Source organism: Scardinius erythrophthalmus, assembly GCF_964197995.2.
Source record: "Scardinius erythrophthalmus genome assembly, chromosome: 19".
NCBI lineage: Eukaryota > Metazoa > Chordata > Actinopteri > Cypriniformes > Leuciscidae > Scardinius > Scardinius erythrophthalmus.
This window is the reverse complement of record NC_138239.1, coordinates 14250480-14271462: the sequence shown is the minus strand read 5'-3', so window position 1 is coordinate 14271462 and position 20983 is coordinate 14250480. Positions and strand designations below refer to the sequence as shown.

General features: G+C 35.8%; 1 protein-coding gene across 1 annotated transcript in view; it reads left to right on the top strand.

Annotated features, from left to right (window-relative positions):
* mdga2a (MAM domain containing glycosylphosphatidylinositol anchor 2a) overlaps positions 1-20983 on the top strand; it is a gene marked incomplete at its 5' end in the record, with an annotated part of 155998 nt that overhangs the window by 53646 nt on the left and 81369 nt on the right. Inside the window, 3 exons of the mRNA XM_081347548.1 lie at positions 9445-9619; positions 17357-17553; positions 19702-19834. Of these exons, the coding sequence (XP_081203674.1) occupies positions 9445-9619; positions 17357-17553; positions 19702-19834 (505 nt within the window). The remainder of the gene's footprint in view (positions 1-9444; positions 9620-17356; positions 17554-19701; positions 19835-20983) is intronic.

Here is a 20983-nt window from a genome sequence, read left to right as displayed (position 1 = left end):
TATACTCGTGACGTGCGACTTATGACTGGTTTTGTGATCCAGGGTCACATATACACCTATTTTATGACATTACCAAATCCTTTATAGGGATAGTTCACCCATAAATGAAAATTCTGTCATCATTTACTCAACCTTATGTCATTTTTCTTTCTTTTGCTGAACTAAAAATAAGATATTTGATGAATGTGAAAGTCATTGTCCATCAGTTTCAAGCTCCATAAAGGCAGCATGAAAGAGCTCCATACATGAGGTTTTTTTTTGTTATTGATGTGTCACGATATTGTTGATCTTTGATTTGATTTGCTAGTGAATATCCACTTAAATATAAGTTTTCATCAAAAAGTAACTGGATCACTTCAGAAGATTGGAGTTGCATGGATTAAGTTTACACTTGAAAACTTGGACCCCACTGAATTTCAGTTTATGGATAAAATAAAAAATATTCTTCAAAATATACAGTCATGCTCAGAATTAATCATACCCCTGGTAAATATGATCAAAAATGGCTGTAAAAAATAAATCTGCATCGTTTATCCTTTTGATCTTTCATTCAAAAAATTGGTAAAAATCTAACCTTTCATTGAAGTAAAAGAATTGAAAGTGGGGGGAAATCACATTATGAAATAAATGTTTTTTTTTTCCAAAACACGTTGGCCACAATTATTCATACCCCTAGAATCTTTTATGAATAAAATATCTCTGAAGTATATTCCCATTAATATTTACCTTTTTTTTAGCACACCAGGGTGACTAGGAACATGAAATTGTCCAGCTATGACTTCTTGTTTCACAGGAGTTTAAATATGAGGAAACACAAAGGCCAAATTCCCTTAATCATCCCTCACAATGAGTAAAACCAAAGAATATAGTTCTGATGTGCAGCAAAAGATTGTTGAGCATCACAAAATAGAGAGTGGCTGTAAGAAAATAGCTAAAGAATTGAAAATCCCCATTTTGACCATCAGGGCAATAATTAAGAAGTTCCAATCAACTAAAGATGTTACGAATCTGCCTGGAAGAGGACGTGTGTCTATATTGTCTTAATGGACGGTGAGGATGAAAGTTTGAGTTGCCAAAGACTCTTCAATAATCACAGATGGAGAATTGCAGAGATTAGTTGAGTCTTGGGGTCAGAAAGCCTATAAAAAAAAATCAAACAACCCCTACATCCCCACATGTTGTTTGGGAGGTTTTCAAGAAAAATGCTCCTCGCTCCTCCAAAAACAAACTCCAGCATACTCAGTTGTCAGACACGACTGGAACTTCAAACGGCACAGGGTTCTGTGGTCAGATGAAACAACAAAAAAAAGGGCTTTTTGGCAGCAAACACACTATATGGTGCACACAATAATAAAAAGTACCCCATGTGTACAATTCAATATACCATTGGATCTTTAATGATGTGGGCATATTTTTCTGCTGGAGGTCCTGGACTTCTTATTCCGATACATGGCATCGTGGATTCTATCAAATATCAACAGATACAAAATCTAAACCTGATGGCCTCTGCTAGAAATCTTATAATGGGCCGTGGTTGGATCTTCCATCAGGACAACGATCCAAAACAAACATCAAAATCAACACAAAAATGTGTTAGGGAGCACAAAATGAAACTTCTGCCATGACCGTCCCAGTCCCCTGACCTGATGAGTGGAGTGAACTGAAGAGAAGAAGCACCATCATGGATCTGGGAATCTGAAGGATCTGGAGAGATTCTGCATGGAGGAATGGTCTCTGATCTCTTGTCAGTTGTTCCTCAAACTCATCAGGCATTATAGGAGAAGACTCAGAGCTGTTATCTTGGCAAAAGGAGATTGCAAAAAGGCATTTAATAAAAGGGTATGAATAATTGTGGCCAACATGTTTTGGAGAAAAACATTTATTTTATAATGTGATTTCCCCCCCACTTTCAATTCTTTTACTTCAATGAAAGGTTAGGATATTGGCAATTTTTTTAATGAAAGATCAAAAGGATAAACAATGCAGATTTATTTTTTACAGCCATTTTCGATCATATTTACCAGGGGTATGATTAATTCTGAGCACGACTGTACATATTTTTTGTGTTAAAACATTTTTTTCCATATATTGGATAAAATGAATCCAAAACAAATATATTGGACCCCATTGACTTTCCTTGCATGGACAAAACAACAGAATACAGAGAGTCATACAGGTTTGGAACGACATTAGGAGGGACATTAGCTATTGAGGACAGAAATTTCAGAGGTGAACTAGACCTTTAAAGTGAAATCCTGAGTTACAATAACTGTAATTTGAAAATTTCCTTTCCTTCCTTTACTCTGAAACAATATTTTCCTTTCTATTACATGGCATGGGTTCTGGAGGACTGTCATTTCCACTGTTGTATGACTATTTATGGAGACACTTTGGTTGTGAAGACAGTGGGCTGCTGTCAAATTGTTTTCACTCTCTACCCCAACATATCGCTTGCGTCATGCTCTCTACTAACACAGAAACAAATAATAAAACAGAGGTTTTTGATTTATGTCCTACTTTTTTATTTCATTCATTCCCAAAGTTGTGAATTTATACATTACATGAAGAAAGTTAAAGTACAATAAGTCTTAAGGATTTGCCTGGGTCATCTTTTCTTACGTGTTGTACTGAATTGCTGCCACATAATGCACGAAGAATTATTCAGTTTCACTTTGTTCCGTCTGAAAGTAGAAATTCCTATTTGTGCGCTGTCAGCTATAGCCCACCTCAATACATGCAGACGTACAGGGCTAAGCACTTTTCTTTAGCTGCCTTATTTCCTGTCTGAGCTCACAAAGAAAGCCGGCGTATCTAAGCCCCACGAGTTCCAATACGCCGTTATTCCCGACCAACATCCAATACGTGTGTAAACAAATCTGCCCACCCTCCATCCTCAGCAAAGCATGAAATGGATTTCATTCTGCCACTTCCAAAGGTTACGACTCTGTTGGGCTTCAAACCGCTGTTTTTTTTTTTCTTCATAGACCTTCGTGAAAGGAAAACCGAGGACCACGCTCTTAAAAATGAAGATTCTTTATTGGCACCCAAGGGTCTTTGTAGAACCTTTCCACAGCACAAAAAGGTTCTTTATATTTGAAACAGGTTCTATAGATAATTAAAACGTTCTTTAAGAACTGTTTGGTGAACCTGAAATGATTATTCTATGGCATCACTGCGAACCCCCCCTTTTGGAACCTTTATTTTTAAGAGTGTAGGCGTGCGTAGCAATGCGTAGTCTTTTAAAATTGCAGAGCTGAAAATGCTTTCAATTAGTAAGAGCGGGGCTAATAGTTGGGGTGAAGGAGAAGTTGCTACTTGCAAGAGGAAGGCGGAGCTTTGATCTTTGTTGCTGGACTCAAGCTGAGTTGCTCCCGCCTCTGAGGTTCTTGAGCAGCAGGGATGATAAAGGGGGGTTCTGTTGTAATGTAGGTCATCTACACAGTAAGTCTCACTCAGGACTCGGTAAGGCCAAGCCAGGCCTGAATGGCCAATTTGCTCCACTTGTCTGGCTGGTTGGCAGATAGAGTGTACACAGAGGGAGCTACAGAATCTCTTTCTCTCTCTCTCTCTCTCTCTCTCTCTCTCTCTCTCTCTCTCTCTCTCTCTCTCTCTCTCTCTCTCTCTCTCTCTCTCTCTCTCTCTCTCTCTCTCTCTCTCTCTCTCTCTCTCTCTCTCTCTCTCTCTCTCTCTCCTCTATGCCCGGGTGAGCTCCATGTGCTGCGTTCTTTCCCTCATCTCTCCATGCTTTCTTCTGAGTTATACTATATTTGTGTGTGGGTGTTGATGTAAAAATTGCAATTTGAGATGTACACAATATTTGTTTGTTTGTTTACCATGAAAAATGTTTGCCATATTAGATTTTAATGAGGCAATTAAGTAAGACAATAATAGACTAGGGTCACGTTGTTTTATAAATTGGCATTTATGTATTTAATATATTTACTGTTTGGATAGTCTGTAGTCCTATTCAGGCTGTAAATTTATTCCATTAGCGAACATGGTATAATTTCAACATTTACCTTTGGTAGACAGTGATTTAACTGCTTTCCGAATCAAAAATCTTGGTGTACTGGGCTGAATTTCCTGCTGTTTGCAGACACGCTTCAGCTTCGTGTTATAATTTAAATCAATTTTGAATTGACGAATTTACAAGAATGAATCGATAGAAAAAAAAAGATCTATGTTTCACAGCCATACTATTTGACACTATGTGATATGGAAAGCAAAAAAGGCTATTTTGAAAAATGGGGACTTGTATTAGAGAATATCATGTTAGAGATGGACCACTTATATAAATAAAGTTTGATTTATAAACCTGTAGTATATACCAAGACAGACCACATCAAATAAACTTACAGGCTGTCAGATGACAGAACTCCTTTCTTTGTCCTCTGTGAATTAATTGGCATACAAATTCATGACATACAGATTTTGTTTTACAGACATCCTGCTGAGAAATAATTGCCGTCCAAATACAGCTTATGCCATGTATTGATCTGGAGATCAGATCTGTGGCAGAGTATTTGCTCATTTCCAAATCAAAACTTAAACATAAACAGTAGCATCACAGTTAGAAATGTTCTAAAGTCATTTAAGGGGCCGCTCACATATCGCGCCTAAAAACGCGTTGAAAACGCTAGGCGCGCCGCGTTCTCCTTTTTTCCAAAGCGCTCGGGTGGTTGCGCTCCGGAGGCGTCTGTCGTTGCTAAGCTTGGTTCTTGTCACGTGACCTGCGGTGCGCTTGCGGCATTCTGAAAAGTTGAGATGTTTTTATCTCGATGCGGCGCGGACGCGCTTGGAAAAAACGAGCGCGTCGCACCGCGACCGCGTCGCTTCCATTATGAGCGCGCATACCGCGCGGCTACATTTGAAATAACGAACTTGCGCGCGCAAAAGACGCGATATGTGAGCGGCCCCTAAGTCATTTAGTTGCTATTTTTCATTAAACTCATTACACAGTGAAATGATGGAACAGACCACTACTCTGTATGTTGCAGGGGGAAGCAACTCTTCTGCTTTGTTCTGAACTATTTTCATTCATGAAATAGAGCAAGAAACAGTCAAAATGGACAAAACTGTGTTTACAATTATTTTAAATTAATATCAACTTATTGTTTATTAAACTATTGTATTACAGTTTTTCTCGATTGCTTAAACACATTTCTTGAAACTATGCCTCGTATTCTCAAAACTGTAAACACAAATCCATATGGTCTCACCCAATTCCCCAAACATCCTATTTTCAGGTCAAAATGAAGCTCTACACTCAAAACCATTCACTCTTGCTGAAAAACCAAACTTTGCCCTCAGACAGGACACACAAGCCCTCAAAATGACACACACTACAACATAGTCTAACACACTGGTGCAATAAATTCAAAACAACATTTCAAAAACTGGTAAGTTATGTTGCTTGTGGTTCCCCCATCACAAACCTTTTTACATGATGAACACAAAAGACACAACCCATGTATACATTGGCACATTTTTATTCATTCGTGTACTACACAGTACAACACACACACAACAAAACAAAACAAATTTGTTTTCCCTGTTTTACTTTTCTTTTCTTTTTTTATTCTCTCCTCAAAAAAAAAAAAATGACTTACAGTAAGATGTGTGTGACCATCATATGACAGTAAAAGAGCACACACAAACCTTATTCTAATATGGAATTGTATTGGAATGGTAAAGAGTGTTGGGACGTGACAGGAGGTTCTCCACTGAAGGATACAATATGATGAACTAAGAATGTTCCACATATGGTTGAAATACCATAATTTGCCTAGAAAGATAACATTCTGGAAGTCAAGACTATAAAGGAGAAAGGATGCTTCACTGTCACACTCTGCAGACACTCTGTGTGACTGTACGACTGCTGGCCTTTTCTTGCAAGAAAATAAACCTCATCAAAGACTATTGGAAATGTTTGTCTCTTACTCAGTGATATAATTTTGTTTGCCACCACACCTCCCTGAAGATTCTCGAGGCGATGGTAAAGCGACTCAAATTTGGCCTTACTCGTAGCCGAGCCTCCCTCATAGTCATACCATTGATAAAGACATGGGCAACTAGAGTGGCTTGAATTTCATCTGAGACTGCTTGTCTTCTTGCCCTTGCCCGTTGTCCTCCTCCTTCTCCTTATCCCTCCTCGATCTCTTCCTTCATGTCTTTCTGGATCCATTGATCCAAAACGCAATAAACTGATTTGGGCCCTTTTATATATCTATTGAAGGTTCTGATTGACGTGTGTTAAATTTTGACTCTTAGTGTTTCCACTTGGGTAATTGAGTGCTAACTGAGCTGAAGCTGTGCTGACTTGAGTGAATGATACTGAATGCTAGTGCGTTATACATGACAACATGGTCTAGGCAATGAGAAATGAAGGGATTTGTGTGTAGAGTTTTGCAGTGACAGTTCAAAAAATCTGACTCATGTGTCAAAACAGGGAATAGTGTTTATAGTTTAGTGAAATGGGTGTGCTTTTTGATAAATTACAGTATGGTTTTGAAATTTTAGTTCAAAAGCCTGGTTATAGTGTTTAAGCAATCGAGAAAAACTGTAAGTGGAATCTTACATTTGCAGTCGTGCTGATATTCGAGAAAAACATGCAGTTCGTGTGATATTGCTTAAATATATCATAATATAAAAACAAAAAAGATCAAATCTCATGTGGGGAAAATTCATATCTTGAATTTTGGTGGCATTTTTATTAATTTTGGTGGCATTTTTGACCCGGCACAACAGATTTTTTTACACCAGCGCCAAACTTGCTTGTTGTTAAGCTTAATAGGGCTATTGCCTAGTTATGCTGTCTCTATGTAGATATTTTATAGTAGTCTAATTTGACAGCAGTGACAAACAATGCCGAAGCAGAGGGTAAAAACTATCATTACCTGGCTGTCACCAGTGAATGCTGCAGTGGGACGTGAATTCTGCTCCGCTTGATGTATGTCCGACTGTGTCTCGCAGAACTACAAACCACTGTCCCTACCTCAAGTTACGCCCCCTACAATGCCATTCGGGATGTTATCAGAGCCCCTCCCTCTGAAATCGCTGATGTCCTCACTAGTACTGCTCTTCTTCTTCTTCACTTTCCTCGCTTCCAACTGTAGAAGTGATGGGGGACTGAAAGTGCTAAATTTTCATAACACTATAAATGTGTTTAAAATAAATTAGATTAGAAGATGTTTAATAAATCCAAATTCTATATGTTTTTTTTTACTCCTTTTTATATCTTTAATAACATCAGAGATCTCCCTTTTATCTTAAAATGTAATTATATGTATAATAAACTCCCGTTTAAACTTTCTAATTTTCATCAGCAGGGTCTTCTTGCATGGAAATTGTGTTACATCCACAATTTCTCACCACACAAAACTCCTATGTGGAATAATATGAATATAACTGTTAGGAACAAATCTCTCTTTTTTCCAATTGGTTTAATAGAGGTTTAATTTATATCCTTTCTTTATTTGACAATTCTGATAATATCATGTGTAATGAATACTTCATGATTGTCCATGACTTCCATATCCCTTTTAAAAAATATAATACCGTGCTTAAAGCTATGCGTACAGGTCTAGTGCAACTGGCAAAGAGCCATATATTATACAACCAGAAAGATACAAAGGAGCCTGCTTTGTTATTGGACGGTATTGTCATTAGCAAACATATTCACCAGATGATTCAGAAAAGGGAACAAATTTGCCCTATTGGTAGATCCCATTGGGCTGCCTTAATTCGCAAAATCAACTGGAGAAGAGCATGGTTGTTGCCCCATAAATATTTTATTCCTAACAAGACCAAAGAAGTTCACTTTAAAATATTGCATAAGATATACCCTGTTAATTCAACAGTGTCCAAATATGTTGATATTCCTAGTACTTGTACGTTTTGTGGTCACAAAGATGAATTTATTAATTTTTGTTATTTATGAATTGATCATATATTTATGCTAATGACATTTATTCAATTCTTGCAAATTGGTTCAAAAGTTTTGGTCCAACATATATTTTATTTCAATAAAAACCCCATCTATGCACAATCTTTTAATTTGAAAGATATTATTTGTTATTACACTGACTCCAACAAAACTAAAGAATATTTTCAACTTTTTTTTATTTTGTTTGGCAATTTTTTCATCCATAAACAGAAATCGATGGGCTCGCATACTCTCTCACATTTTTTGATAGACTCACAGCTTAAACATTTTTAGTTTATCTACCAATGAAAAAATTGTGATAGATTCCCGAAACAATATGAACAATTCCTTTGTAATGGCACTGAAGGTCAAATTTAACCAGCTTTCTCTCATATATTGATTATTTTTGTCCTCCCTCTTCTTCTTCTGATTATCTATCTCTTGCTACTATTGTTTCCCTATAAAAAATGTATGGTACTTAAAAAATGTTCTGTCTTTATCCCTTGTCTTTTATTTGTTCTCTTCATATGTATGTAAATATTTATTAATACTTTAGATAGATATCTGACTTTACATATAAATGGTTTTTGAACTGTTATAACTGTATACATTTGCATATATTTCTTGAATTAAAAAGAAACGTCACTTTCCTCGTCACTTTTATCCTTATGGAAGGGGTAGGTTTAGGTAAGGTTTAGGTGTGGAGGGTATGTTTTTAACTATAATTACCATGAGTCTGTTATAATTTGATAGTATCATTTATTTTATCTTTTACTACTGTTACTACTGTTATTTCATACTTAATAAGATTTAAAAGGAATATAAGCTCCTCTTACAAACATTTCAATCATAAAATATAAAATAACTTACTTCAAAAGATTGTTTTAGTCAGTGAGACCCGCTTGTTTCTTTGTGGGAGACGTAACTTGTAGTAGGTGTAATCTGCAGGGACGCAGACAGAGTCTTCTCGATTTATGTGCTGCAGTTTTTAGGCACACACTTTATGAAGAATTGATGCCATTTGCCAAATTTAAATAAAAAATATAATAAAATAAAGTCTTGCAAAAAAGGCACTTATCTAGAATAAAAGTCTCTGTAATAAAATAAATTATAAATATAAGATGAAAAACTTTAACTTAAATGAAAATTGGAAATGTTGCCTTGACAGCTAACTGGATTGTTTAAGTTAAATAGAAATTTATAACGTTAAATAGAAGTTTAAAATTAAAATGAAAATTTAAATAAAATAAAAATATTATTAAATACCATAATAGAATGTGAATAATAATAAAAAAAAAAATTACTAAAAGAACACTGCTCAATGTTAACTTTTTAACTCAACAATAATTTTGCCTTTTTTTATATCATTATTTACCATGTTTAAAGATTTATGAGCCAATGTGCTTCACCAGAGACAGACAAGGAGATGTGAACTTTGACTAGTTTAAACCACTAGCTTATGATTCTCTTTTTAAGCTGATGTTATTTTTGTTTCTCTCTCTCTCTTTGTTTCACGTCAGATACGATGGACCAAGACAGCAGGCAGTGCTACTGACCGCTTCCAGGACTCCAGCGTATTCAACGAGACACTGCGCATAACCCGCATCCAGAGGCACCAGGGCGGTCGTTATTACTGTAAGGCTGAGAACGGACTCGGCACTCCCGCCATCAAATCCATCCGAGTGGATGTTTACTGTGAGTTAACAAGCTCATCCGCCCGTCGGCCGAAAACCACACACTCTTGCAAGTCATAGCTTGGTATTAGCCTTTGCTGACTGTGTCTGCATCTCTCTTCAGATTTTCAGATGCATACCTTGATTCAGCTCTTCACTTAAATCCTTAAGTTACAAATCACATAAGTAGTTGGAAAGACATTTATAAGCAAAAGTGTTTGTTGCACCTCTGGGTTCACTGTTGATTGTATATTGTCACCTCAAATTTTATAAACTAATAGAAAAGGAAAAAGTGCTGTCCTTCTGATTGTAGCATTTAAACATATGCTATATCAAATCATATATTTATTTATATTACAATTAAGGATTTTTAATTGAGCATTTTTAATAGAGGTCGACCGATTCATCGGTTTTGCCGATATATCGGTACCGATAGTTGATTGGTGGAACTATCGTTATCGGCAAAAATCCACACTGATAGTTTTTCCGGGTTGCGTCCGTTGCTGGATCGGCTGAGAAGTGTGCGCAGTCATTACACAGTATGAGAGCGCTGAGAAGAGACTGCTGGCATTATACAGAGCGAGAGCGGCCTCTAGAGGACAAATAAAAACTATCACTGGCTGAGTTGTTTACTATGGAGTTAATATTGTGCCATAATTAAACAAACAAATCCAGCATTTTGCAAACAAACTCGATCTGCTTTGCAAAGGAAAACTCGACTCGTAAACAAACAGAAAGCAATGTGCAAGTACAAAGGTCAATTTGAGCGAAAATGCAGTGGAGTAACACATATGGATTGTTTTGCAAATATAAATAAATGAGCCTAGATAATATTTCACAAATAAATACAAAACATCCTACAAATTACATGTAACCTTTGAACAAATACCAAATCTAGTGCATACAAATGCATATCTGTCTGTTACACTTGACTTTTTATGAGATCTCTCGGCTCGATTTTCTCACAAATGCAGTTGAGCAACTTCCTCTTCTAAAACAGTAGATGGCGCTAAGATAAGGGATTCATTTAGCGCTGGTCTCCCGGGAGAAGCACTGGTTTGAAACTTACCTTTGCGTACAGCTGAGGAAAATGACCGGTGAACAGATGTGTTTCTGTCTTTATCTATAATTAACCTTTTTGAGGTTTTCTTTTGCAAAATGTTTATTACATATCTAGACAGATTAGCACTTAGTAGCAATTCACTCTCTCTAGGATAGGGGAATCTATAAGCTGAAATAAGCCTGTGACGTATGCAGTGCCCAAATTATTATTTTGGACAGACAAATGAAACCCTCCTTTCAATTAAATGAAATGTTCTCATTAATTTATGAAGAACGAAAGAAATAGATTCGTTCAGTGTAGACATAATCACTAATTTAGTCATTTCGATGTAGTCCGATGTAGAAAAAATGTAAAAAAGCAACATATGATGGCAGAGCTTTCAGCTTTTTGATTCCCCAATCCTAGAGAGAGTGAATTGCTACTAAGTGCTAATGTGGATTTCTGTCTAGATATGCAATAAACATTTTACAAAAGAAAACCTTAAGAAGGTTAATTATAGTTAAAGTAAGACAGAAACACACCCATTCACCGGTCATTTTCCTCAGCTGTAGGCAAAGGCAAGTTTCAAATTAGTGCTTCTCCCGGGAGACTAGCGCTAAATTAATCCTCTAGTTTAGCGCCATCTACTGTTTTAGAAGAGGAAGTTGCTCAACTGCATTTGTGAGAAAATCTGCCTGGACACATTTGTGAGAAAATCGAGCCGAGAGATCTCATAAAAAGCCAAGTGTCTCACAATCGTAACAGACAGATATGAATTTGTATGCACTAGATTTGGTATTTGTTCAAAGGTTACATGTAATATTTGTGAAATATTATCTAGGCTCATTTATTGTTTAATTATAGCACAATATTAACTCCATAGTTTAAGTTAACACGTGAGGCTGCGCGCAGCACAAAGATCATTAGTAGTGGCTACCTCAAGCGGTTAAAACAATGTGACAAAAACACACGCAAACATGACCCAAATGTTTTATGTCACAATTGTTACCATCTATTTGCATTAGCTTATATCCAGCTGGCCACTTTTATGCATTCATTAGCCGGCGAAGTTTAATATTTAAAGCTAGTGACTTGATTGCTTTCTCAACATTTATATGTTCATGTAGCCGACAGAAACATAAACAAATTAGAAACGCATTCGATTTCAGTTATTCTTTTTATCACTACAATACATATTGTTATTTTGATTAGATAGTCATCAAGTGTTCTAAAATAGAAGCAAATAAAGTGAGAGACTATACATGTAATATAGGTCTACATTTATGTAATTTTAATGCTCTGGCCTTTGCAGATATTTAAATATGGACATCTTCTTTAAGCATGATTCATATGAAATAGTAACACTTTACAATAAGATTACAATTTTAGCATTAACTAAGGTTAATAAATGTTGTAGAAGTATTATTCATTGTTAGTTTTTTCATTTTTAACATGAAAATCTGTTATTACCTAAATGTACTATGAACTAACATGAATGATCAAGGTACAAATAGTATTACATGCAGTAAATACGTATATTGCATATAGTTCATGAAAGCTAGCTAATACATCATTGTTAACAAATGGGACTTGCAAAAGTGTTACCCATGAAATTTACATAGTGTCTAGGTTATAGCTAAAGAAACACACATTTGACCTGTAACATTTGAATGTTTAAATTATTTTCTGTAGAGTTTGTTCTATAGAACTTCTCATTTTAATATATTGATATTTATATATTTATTGCATTTAGCACATTTCAGTTCAGCACTTTTGCTTGGAGTGTTATGTTTGTTTTTAATCCCAATATCCATTCAAAAAATATCGGATGAATAATCGGTTATCGGCATGTACGGTCAAACCTAAATATCGGTATCGGTAAAATCCACTATCGGTCGACCTCTAATTTTTAATTATATACCTTTAAGCTTGTTGATAGAACACTTGTTTTCAAATCTGTGCTTCTATTTGCTTCTTTCATGATTATGAAAAAAAGAAAGAAAAAAAAGGAGTGCCCATTATTCAAAACCATTTCTCTGAAAAAAAAAAAAAAATGTTAGGCACAGTAATCTAAATAATTTATCATGGCCGAATGACCTTCCAGCATTGTTTATAATGGGCCAGAACGTTTTCTAAGCGTTAATGTGTCTCTCACTAGTTGCTTTATGCAGCTCGAAGTGAGACGGTTGTACAAATTCCAAGCATATTTTACATGCTTTCTTTGGCACAATATTCACTAACAAAACAGGGTGTTATATGACTAAATCTCAGCCTCTTAAGGAGCTAACCATTAGCCACAACCTTTGTGCCCTTGAGCAATGAATGTTCCTAAAATAAGTTTACAGTAGGTCACTTTGAATAAAAGTAAATGCTAAATAGCTTATCCACTTATGGTGTCATTTAATGATACAGACACGATAACAAATAATGACTGGACAGTGACACAAGGAAGTGCTTAAGGAAACAATACAGTACTACTAATAAATACATGTTACTTTATTGCTATAATCTAAGTTTATTTCCATCACTATCTGTAGTTAGTTATGCTAGTCATCTACTATAGCTTTGCTTTATATGTGAAATTTAACCAGATTTTTTACATTTTATTTTTAATATTTAGACTTTTGCTGCTGTCACTTTTTATCTTTCACTGTTTTATATATGATAAATTTATATTTTTGAAATATTATAATAATTAATATACTATTATATGTATAATACATATATTATAGTATGTAAAATAATATATAATATAATATTTATATGATATATTTATATAAAGATACACTACTGTTCTAAAGTTAATAAATATGCACTACTGTTCAGTCATTTAAATTGTAATAATATTACATAAAATTACTGTTTAACTATATTTCCTAAACAAATACATGTGTCCTTTGTTGCATAAGAGCCTATATTCAAAAACATTTAAAAAATCTTACTGACCCCAAACTTTTAAGCGATAGTATACAATTTATATACTGTTTATAATATATTGTGGTAAGTTACAGTATAAGGAACCATTTTAAGTCTAGCTACATTTTATATTTTATATTAACAACTGAAGAAAAACATGCATGCAAACCTACTGAGAAAACAGCACAAAATATGTTCAGGTACCAATATTAATGTGTATCATATGATATATGGAAACCTTTACCTCTTCAGATGTTTCATTACGGCTTTATGTTTGAAATGAATTACGGTACTTCTGATATGGTCGAACTTACATTATCAGGGCTTCTAATGGAGCATGTGTTATTTCTTGTATTTCGTGTCTAGCACATTTCTTAGCCATCAAAAGCCAGACAGTGAGTTTTTTTATGTGACTCATCATAAGAGCATATCTCATCTATGTCTCTTTCAAAGAGTTTTGCACTCATACACGTCATCATTCTGAGTCTGTGAACACTTTTATTTTCTTAGAGATGCAACATGGCCTCATTATCGACTTAAAGGCACTTCTCATTGAAGTTCTGGCAACCATAGACTTTGTTGAAATCAAATGCATGGCTTTGAATATGTGACGAAATGCATAAAATGAGAGGTTTAATGAATGAGTAAAATGAAAATGAGGATTATTCTTCAAAGAGACATCATTGTCAGTAAGCTAGCTCCTGAATTTTTCCAAGTTTCAAAGGTTTACTCCTCTGCTATCGGAACCATCAAAAGCTATCACAACCTGTCAAAAAAGGAGTTGTGTGTTGCCTCTGTTCCCTACAGACACGGAGGAGCCATAGATGTTGTAAAGTGATTTACGGTAGCACAGAGAGATGAATAGAAGGAGCGATGGACGATGACAGGCAGCATTGCCGTGGGGAGACAATGAGGAGCAAGTCATTACCCTTGAATTAGAGAACAGGCCTCAGCTTGTCATTTTTATTCCAGTTTCATGGTGGACTATTCGCTGGTGGGCACTTGCTTTTATCGATCAGAGACATGCTACTCCTGATGCAGTGATCAAAGCCTAGATACATGTCATTGATAAAGAACAGCCAACACACTGCCGATAAACAACTGAGTACTTCGATTTGGAGTGCCCGTGTTGTCTCTAAGCGTGGCAGCACTCACTAGTCATTAGTTTAAAGCGGTCAAGATTGGCAATAGCGATATTGATTACATTCAAGTTTATATTTGTTCCAGAGTGGTCTACTGAAACCTTGAATCCAGTGATCCATTTTTTTTCCTCAAATAACAGAGATAGTTCACCCACAAATGACAATTCTGTGATCATTTACTCACCCTCATTTTATTCCAAACCTGTATGTCATTTTTTGTTTTGTAAAACATAAAATATGTTTTTGTCCATATAATAGTGTTTTTTTTTTTGGGGGGGGGGGGTTCTGGACCCCTTTGACGTTCAATGAATTCATTTGTGGTTCAGTATTAAAAATATAACCTGACACGCAGGAAATGAGTCGTACCAATGCTGTCTGTCAAACTGTTATCGGACAGGTTGATTAATGTTTTAAAGCAGGAGAAAGAAAGATGTTGAAAGGCACAGCTTACTGATTGCTGAGAGTTCTCTAAAATTGCATTGCTTTGAGGGCAGTCTAAAAGCACATGGCTCCTCGCTCAAGCACTGTAATTATTGTGGCTCTTGAAAAAAATTACAGTTGTAAAAATACTCACAATTCAGATGCCAAAATAAAGGCCCCGACGTGGTCCATCATTTTAGACATTATGTTTGTTGTTAATGCTTGAATGGCTTGTGGAGAGGTGAAGAGTGTTTGGATCTTTATATACCAATACAGAGATTTCAGGTAACACTTTACTTTGATTCTATTTGGTATCATTTGTTAATGCATAAACAAACAATAAACAACAATTGTACAGCATTTATTAATGCAGATTGATATTCATTTATAAATAATGTTTATCATTTAAATGTATCCCATTGTTCATTTTACATTAAGTATTGTTAATTTATATAAGTTGAAATGTTAATGTATTATTAAATATAGAATTTAACACACATTATTAATGTTGGTTGATAATGTAGGGGAGCGCGGGGCACAACCTAACGCGGGGTTAGTTGTAACACGCTTGTTTTAAATACTTCCGCACATGCTTGGATGACGGAACTTTGTGTATTTACTAGTTGCCATATCAACACTACATAGAAAAAAAAATCCGCCAAAATTATTTCTATTTTGGAAGATATTCATAGACATTTATTAAACCATAGCAAAAGTAAATTTCTTACTTAAGTTAATTTTTCATCTCTATTTTTTGTGTTTATTTAAAATAAGACAAATCTGATATTATTTTAATCTCCAAGATGTTATTTAACAGTTGAGATAGTTATTTAATGCTCCGCTAACTAGCAGAAGACACTAGCAGGGTTTAAATCCCAGTTGTGCAGGCGGGGGCATGTTGTAACACTGCGTTACAATGTGCCCCTATTAGAAATATGCTATTATATTCTATACGTTTATTAATTTTATTGAGAAAACGTGAGAAAAAGGTGAATAAAGACTGAGAGTCAATGTTCAGAAATTACTAATTATTTATTTGTTTTGAACTATGTTGTATAGCTGTGTTTTCATGTGTTCATAGTCAAAATTCAAAAATGAGTTTATATTTAATTATTAAAAATTGCCACTATTTTATATGAAAAAGTTTTTTAATTGTATTTTATTTAGAAAATATTTTAGATTGTTTTGTATATTTTTTTATTAGATCAGATAACATTTTAAGCTGTCATATGGTCATGTTACAATGTGCCCCTGCACATGTTACAATGTACCCCACCTATGGGGCATGTTGTCACATTTCACTTCCATTCTTTCGGGGTATATCAAGAAAAAAGTATACACTATATTGATAAAACAAAAACACATAATTGTAGTAGACATGTGGGAAATGAATGTGGGAAAAAATAAATACTCTGAACTATAAGTAGATTTACACAAACTGAGAAAGTCAAAAAGCGTTACTTTGTGCCCCGCTCTCCCCTACTGTTCATTGTTATTTGTTATATGTAAGATATTGCATTAACTAATGTTAACATACTGTATATTCCTTGACCTTTATTGTAAAGTGTTAACTGACTGCATTGGATCTCAATCATTTTGACTGGTGTTTAATGAGTTAGGTATTAAAAATGATGTGCAAAGCAATTTATGTCTATATCGGACCATAATTGGCTACTGTATGATTTGCGCTCCAGTAAATTTCAATTCTTTTATGGGCTTCTTTCTTAATTTAGGTCGTTTTTGGCTCATTAAGCAATTTAACAAATTGTGCCTTCAATCTCGAAGCAAAGAAAAAAACAGGGAAAAATCAGATAAATCACAGTATAATGTCTGAATTATTCTACATTATTGAGGTATATTTAGCAACAACTTAACGCTAGTAGTGGCACACAACTGTTCCTGGTATCTGTAACACTGTGACATGTGCATTTGAATTGAGCTTCCTTTTTAGAATTGGGACATGAATATTAATGTAAAATGTAGGGTGTAAATAAAGCTAAAATGGATGTTTTTGTTTACCTGTAACCTAGTTTTCTGTTTATTTACATTCTGTCATTTCCATACTTCTGTCCTACATGTCTGCATACTGAAGCCTTTTTCAGAAATATACCTAGCTAGAGTTCTAGATGGCTATTTCTGTATACCACTATTTCTACAGAAGTCTCCTGGCGGTTTTCAGGGTGATTTGAGCAATGCTAGATCAGCGTGAGCGTGACCAACCCATCTGTTTACATTTCAGATTTAGATGACCCCATCGTGACGGTCCATCAGAGTATAGGCGAGGCAAAGGAGCAGTTCTACTATGAGAGGACAGTGTTCCTGCGGTGTGCTGCCAATTCAAACCCTCCGGTGCGGTACAGCTGGAGACGAGGGAGGGAGTTCCTGTCCCAAGGTTTGGACAAGGGTGTGGAGATCTATGAGCCTTTCTTCACACAGGTAAGACATTGGGATAAATTGATGGAAATAAATCTTGTGGTGTTATTTCCATCAAGAGGTGCATCCATTTTTGGTCAAAATCTTGTATTGTCCATGCAAGAGTCAAGCTCTCTGTAAAGTATACTCCAGCACATCCCAATGGACTCAGAGGTGCCAATTCATGTGTGAAAATGATTCTTCATGCTCCCTCCCAACCACTTGGTTGATGCAAAATATATGATATTTGCACTGCACTTCAGTTAAAGGAACACTCCACCGTTTTTTGAAATAGGGCTTATTCACTTTCTTTCCTACATTTAGATAGGTAGGCAAATGCATTTTTGTCTCAGTGCATGCATTGTTTTAGTTTGACAGGGTCGGCGCTAGCTTAGCTTAGCATAATGAATGGAATCCTTTGTTGCCAGCTAGCATGTCCTGAGTAAAAGTAATATAAAAAAAATTAAAAAAACACCTAATTACTTCTTGTGGCCTGCATATTCACAACAAGTACAAATAGTGATGCAGATTAACACTAGGCGATTTCCTAGGCAGATATTGACTTATATTTTAAGGACTATATTAGGGGGAAGCACAGGCGAAGCACTGCTACTTGGGCGTGATATCTCTGCGCCCAAGTAGCAGTGCTTCGCCTGTGCTTCCCCCTAATATAGTCCCAAGTCAATATCTGAATAGGAAATCGGCTAGTGTTAATCTGCATCACTATTTGTACTTGTTGTGAATACACAGGCCACAAGAAGTAATTAGGTGTTTTTTTTATTTCTTTTTTTTATCACTTTTACTCAGGACATGCTAGCTGGCAACAAAGGATTCCATTCATTATGCTAAGCTAAGCTAGCGCCGACCCTGTCAAACTAAAACAATGCATGCACTGTGACAAAAATGCATTTGCCCACCTATCTAAAAGTAGGAAAGAAGGTGAATAAGCCCTATTTCAAAAAACGGTGGAGTGTTCCTTTAAATGGAATCATATTTAATTGTTTGTAATATAAAAAATAGATTATATAGTGTGCATCAATGGTGACATTTAATACTAGATTACTTTAATATAAGATAACTTTATGAAAGGCTGGCTTGCTTGAAAACATGTGATGAATTTCATTGCTCTTGCATCAAAGTTGTCGCAGCTATCAAGAGAGACAAAGAGAGAGCATCAGTTTGACATTGTGAGTGTTATCTGGTCCAGAAGGATGCACATCAGAAATGACAGTTAAAAAAAAGTGCTTTCAAAACACAGCTTTGCCATATCCGATATGGCACAGTGATTGGCCCAGAGTGGATCTGTCTTGGTAATTAGTCATAAGATGCAGGGTATTTCTGGACCTGTTTCGCTCTTCTTATTCCCCACAGAGAATCATTCATGCAACATTAGTCTGTCCACTTAAAGGAGATACTACATGTTATTTTCAATAGAGCCTTCTTTATCTTTCAACCCCTTCAGAGGTATGAATATGAAGCTGATGCACTGCAGTTTTCTGTTAAAATCTCAGGTTAGAAAGCAGATCAAAAGCCAAGAATCTTCAGAAGGTTTTGGTATCAAACAGTGCCACTATTTATGAACTGTTTGCTGTAAGTGCACAGTTGCCATAATAAACTGGTTCTCAACTGGTTTTGCTTCTGAACACAGATTTTACATTGTGATGAAAACCGTGTTTTGTTCATGTTAACTTATTTGGCCACTTCTACCAAAATGACAGATGATTTTTTTTATGTGATCAACAACAAATCTCCTCCTCCCTTCTAAAAGGTCAGTTTATTTATTAGCACCTTTATATGGTTAGTTGCATTTAATTATTTGTATTTAGCATTGTTTTACGCAAACTAAAAAGGTTATATAGAGTTACTTACATCAAAACAAGTTGTATATACTCACTGAAATGGAAGCAACTTCACCAAAGAGAGCACCAATCACTCTAATGCTGACTGGAACAAAAAATACTCCATAGCGCTAATATATATATCAATCATGAATAAAAAATATTAGCTATCAAAAGAAAAATAACATCAATTATTCATATTAGTATAATATTTAAATATTAAACTTTTTGGTACTTTGTTGAATCACCTCTTGATGTCTAATGTAAAATCTGTGTCCTGAAGCAAAACCCGTTGAGATCCTGATTTATACAATATCATCTTCTTGGCTTGCAGGGTGAGACCAAGATCCTGAAGTTAAAGAACCTGCGTCCTCAGGACTACGCTAACTACACATGCACTGCCTCTGTCCGCAATGTCTGTGGCATCCCCGACAAGAGTGTGCTATTCCGGCTCACCAACAAAACCGGTGAGAGATGCCAAAGATACCTCCTCCTTGTGCACAGCATTGTCTGTTATTTTAGTCTCCTTCTGCTATATTTGAGCCGTCCAACGAGTAAGAAAGTACATGCGAGCAGCACCACAGAAGCAACTCTCCAAAGGAAGTGCCCTAAGGCTCTTGTCACCACAAGTGCTGTGTGGTCTGATAATCAGCGAGCTGTGAGTGCTGCATGTGTTATTGAGTATGTTACGCCTGTTACATTTAGAGGTCTGCTTCTACTTTTCTCCTCCTTCGTCGGTTGATGGCTGAAGAAACCGCCCTAGGCTAATGTTTTCACCACTGGCCTTGCAGTTAATTCAGTCTATGGCAAAACCATATTCTTAAGGAAATGGCCCTGCGGGTTCCTGTGCTCCTTATCTGTCTCGGTGGGCTTCACATGCTACTGCGGCGAAGACCTAACCTTTACGGAATCCATTAAAGAATGAACAGAGTCGAAGGACCTTTTCCTCCGGCCATCTCTGTTTCTCTATCTTCCTCTCCCACCCCACCACCCTGCTCATTTTCTTGCACTATCCTTCTTTCTCACTTCTTTTCCATCTCTCAGCGCATTTCTGGCAACACATTGCCTGATGACGATGATCATGGCACAATCCCGGGGATTGACTGATAGCTTTGCCAACTTGAAAGCCCTTACATCACAGCTTGCCAGTGTGCTTTTGGGACAAGGCCTTGATTATATAGATTGGATGTGGTCACTTATGGGCCCAAGTAAACCAATCTCTTTGGGTGCTAATTGTAAATACCACTTTTTTTTAAGTATAAACCCATTAGCGTAATTAGGTAAACCACCATAATTGTCATCAAGAGGTGACAGTACATGAACTTTGTGTATTTGCTGTAATTACTCACTTGAAGTTGGCTGTGCACCTGGTATTGCTTCTAAACAGCATGTTTTTGATTCCTTTAAAATCTTATAACGTCACTTAATTAATATTCATGATGAGTCAAGCTAGTAAGTTTTATAATGTTTCTTCTTCCTCATTTTTTTTCTTTCTGAAGCTCCAACGCCCCTGGATTTAAAAGGATACTCCACCCAAAAATGAATATTCTCTCATCATTTACTCACCCTCATGCCATTCCTGATATATATTATTAGACTTTTTTTCTTTAGATGAA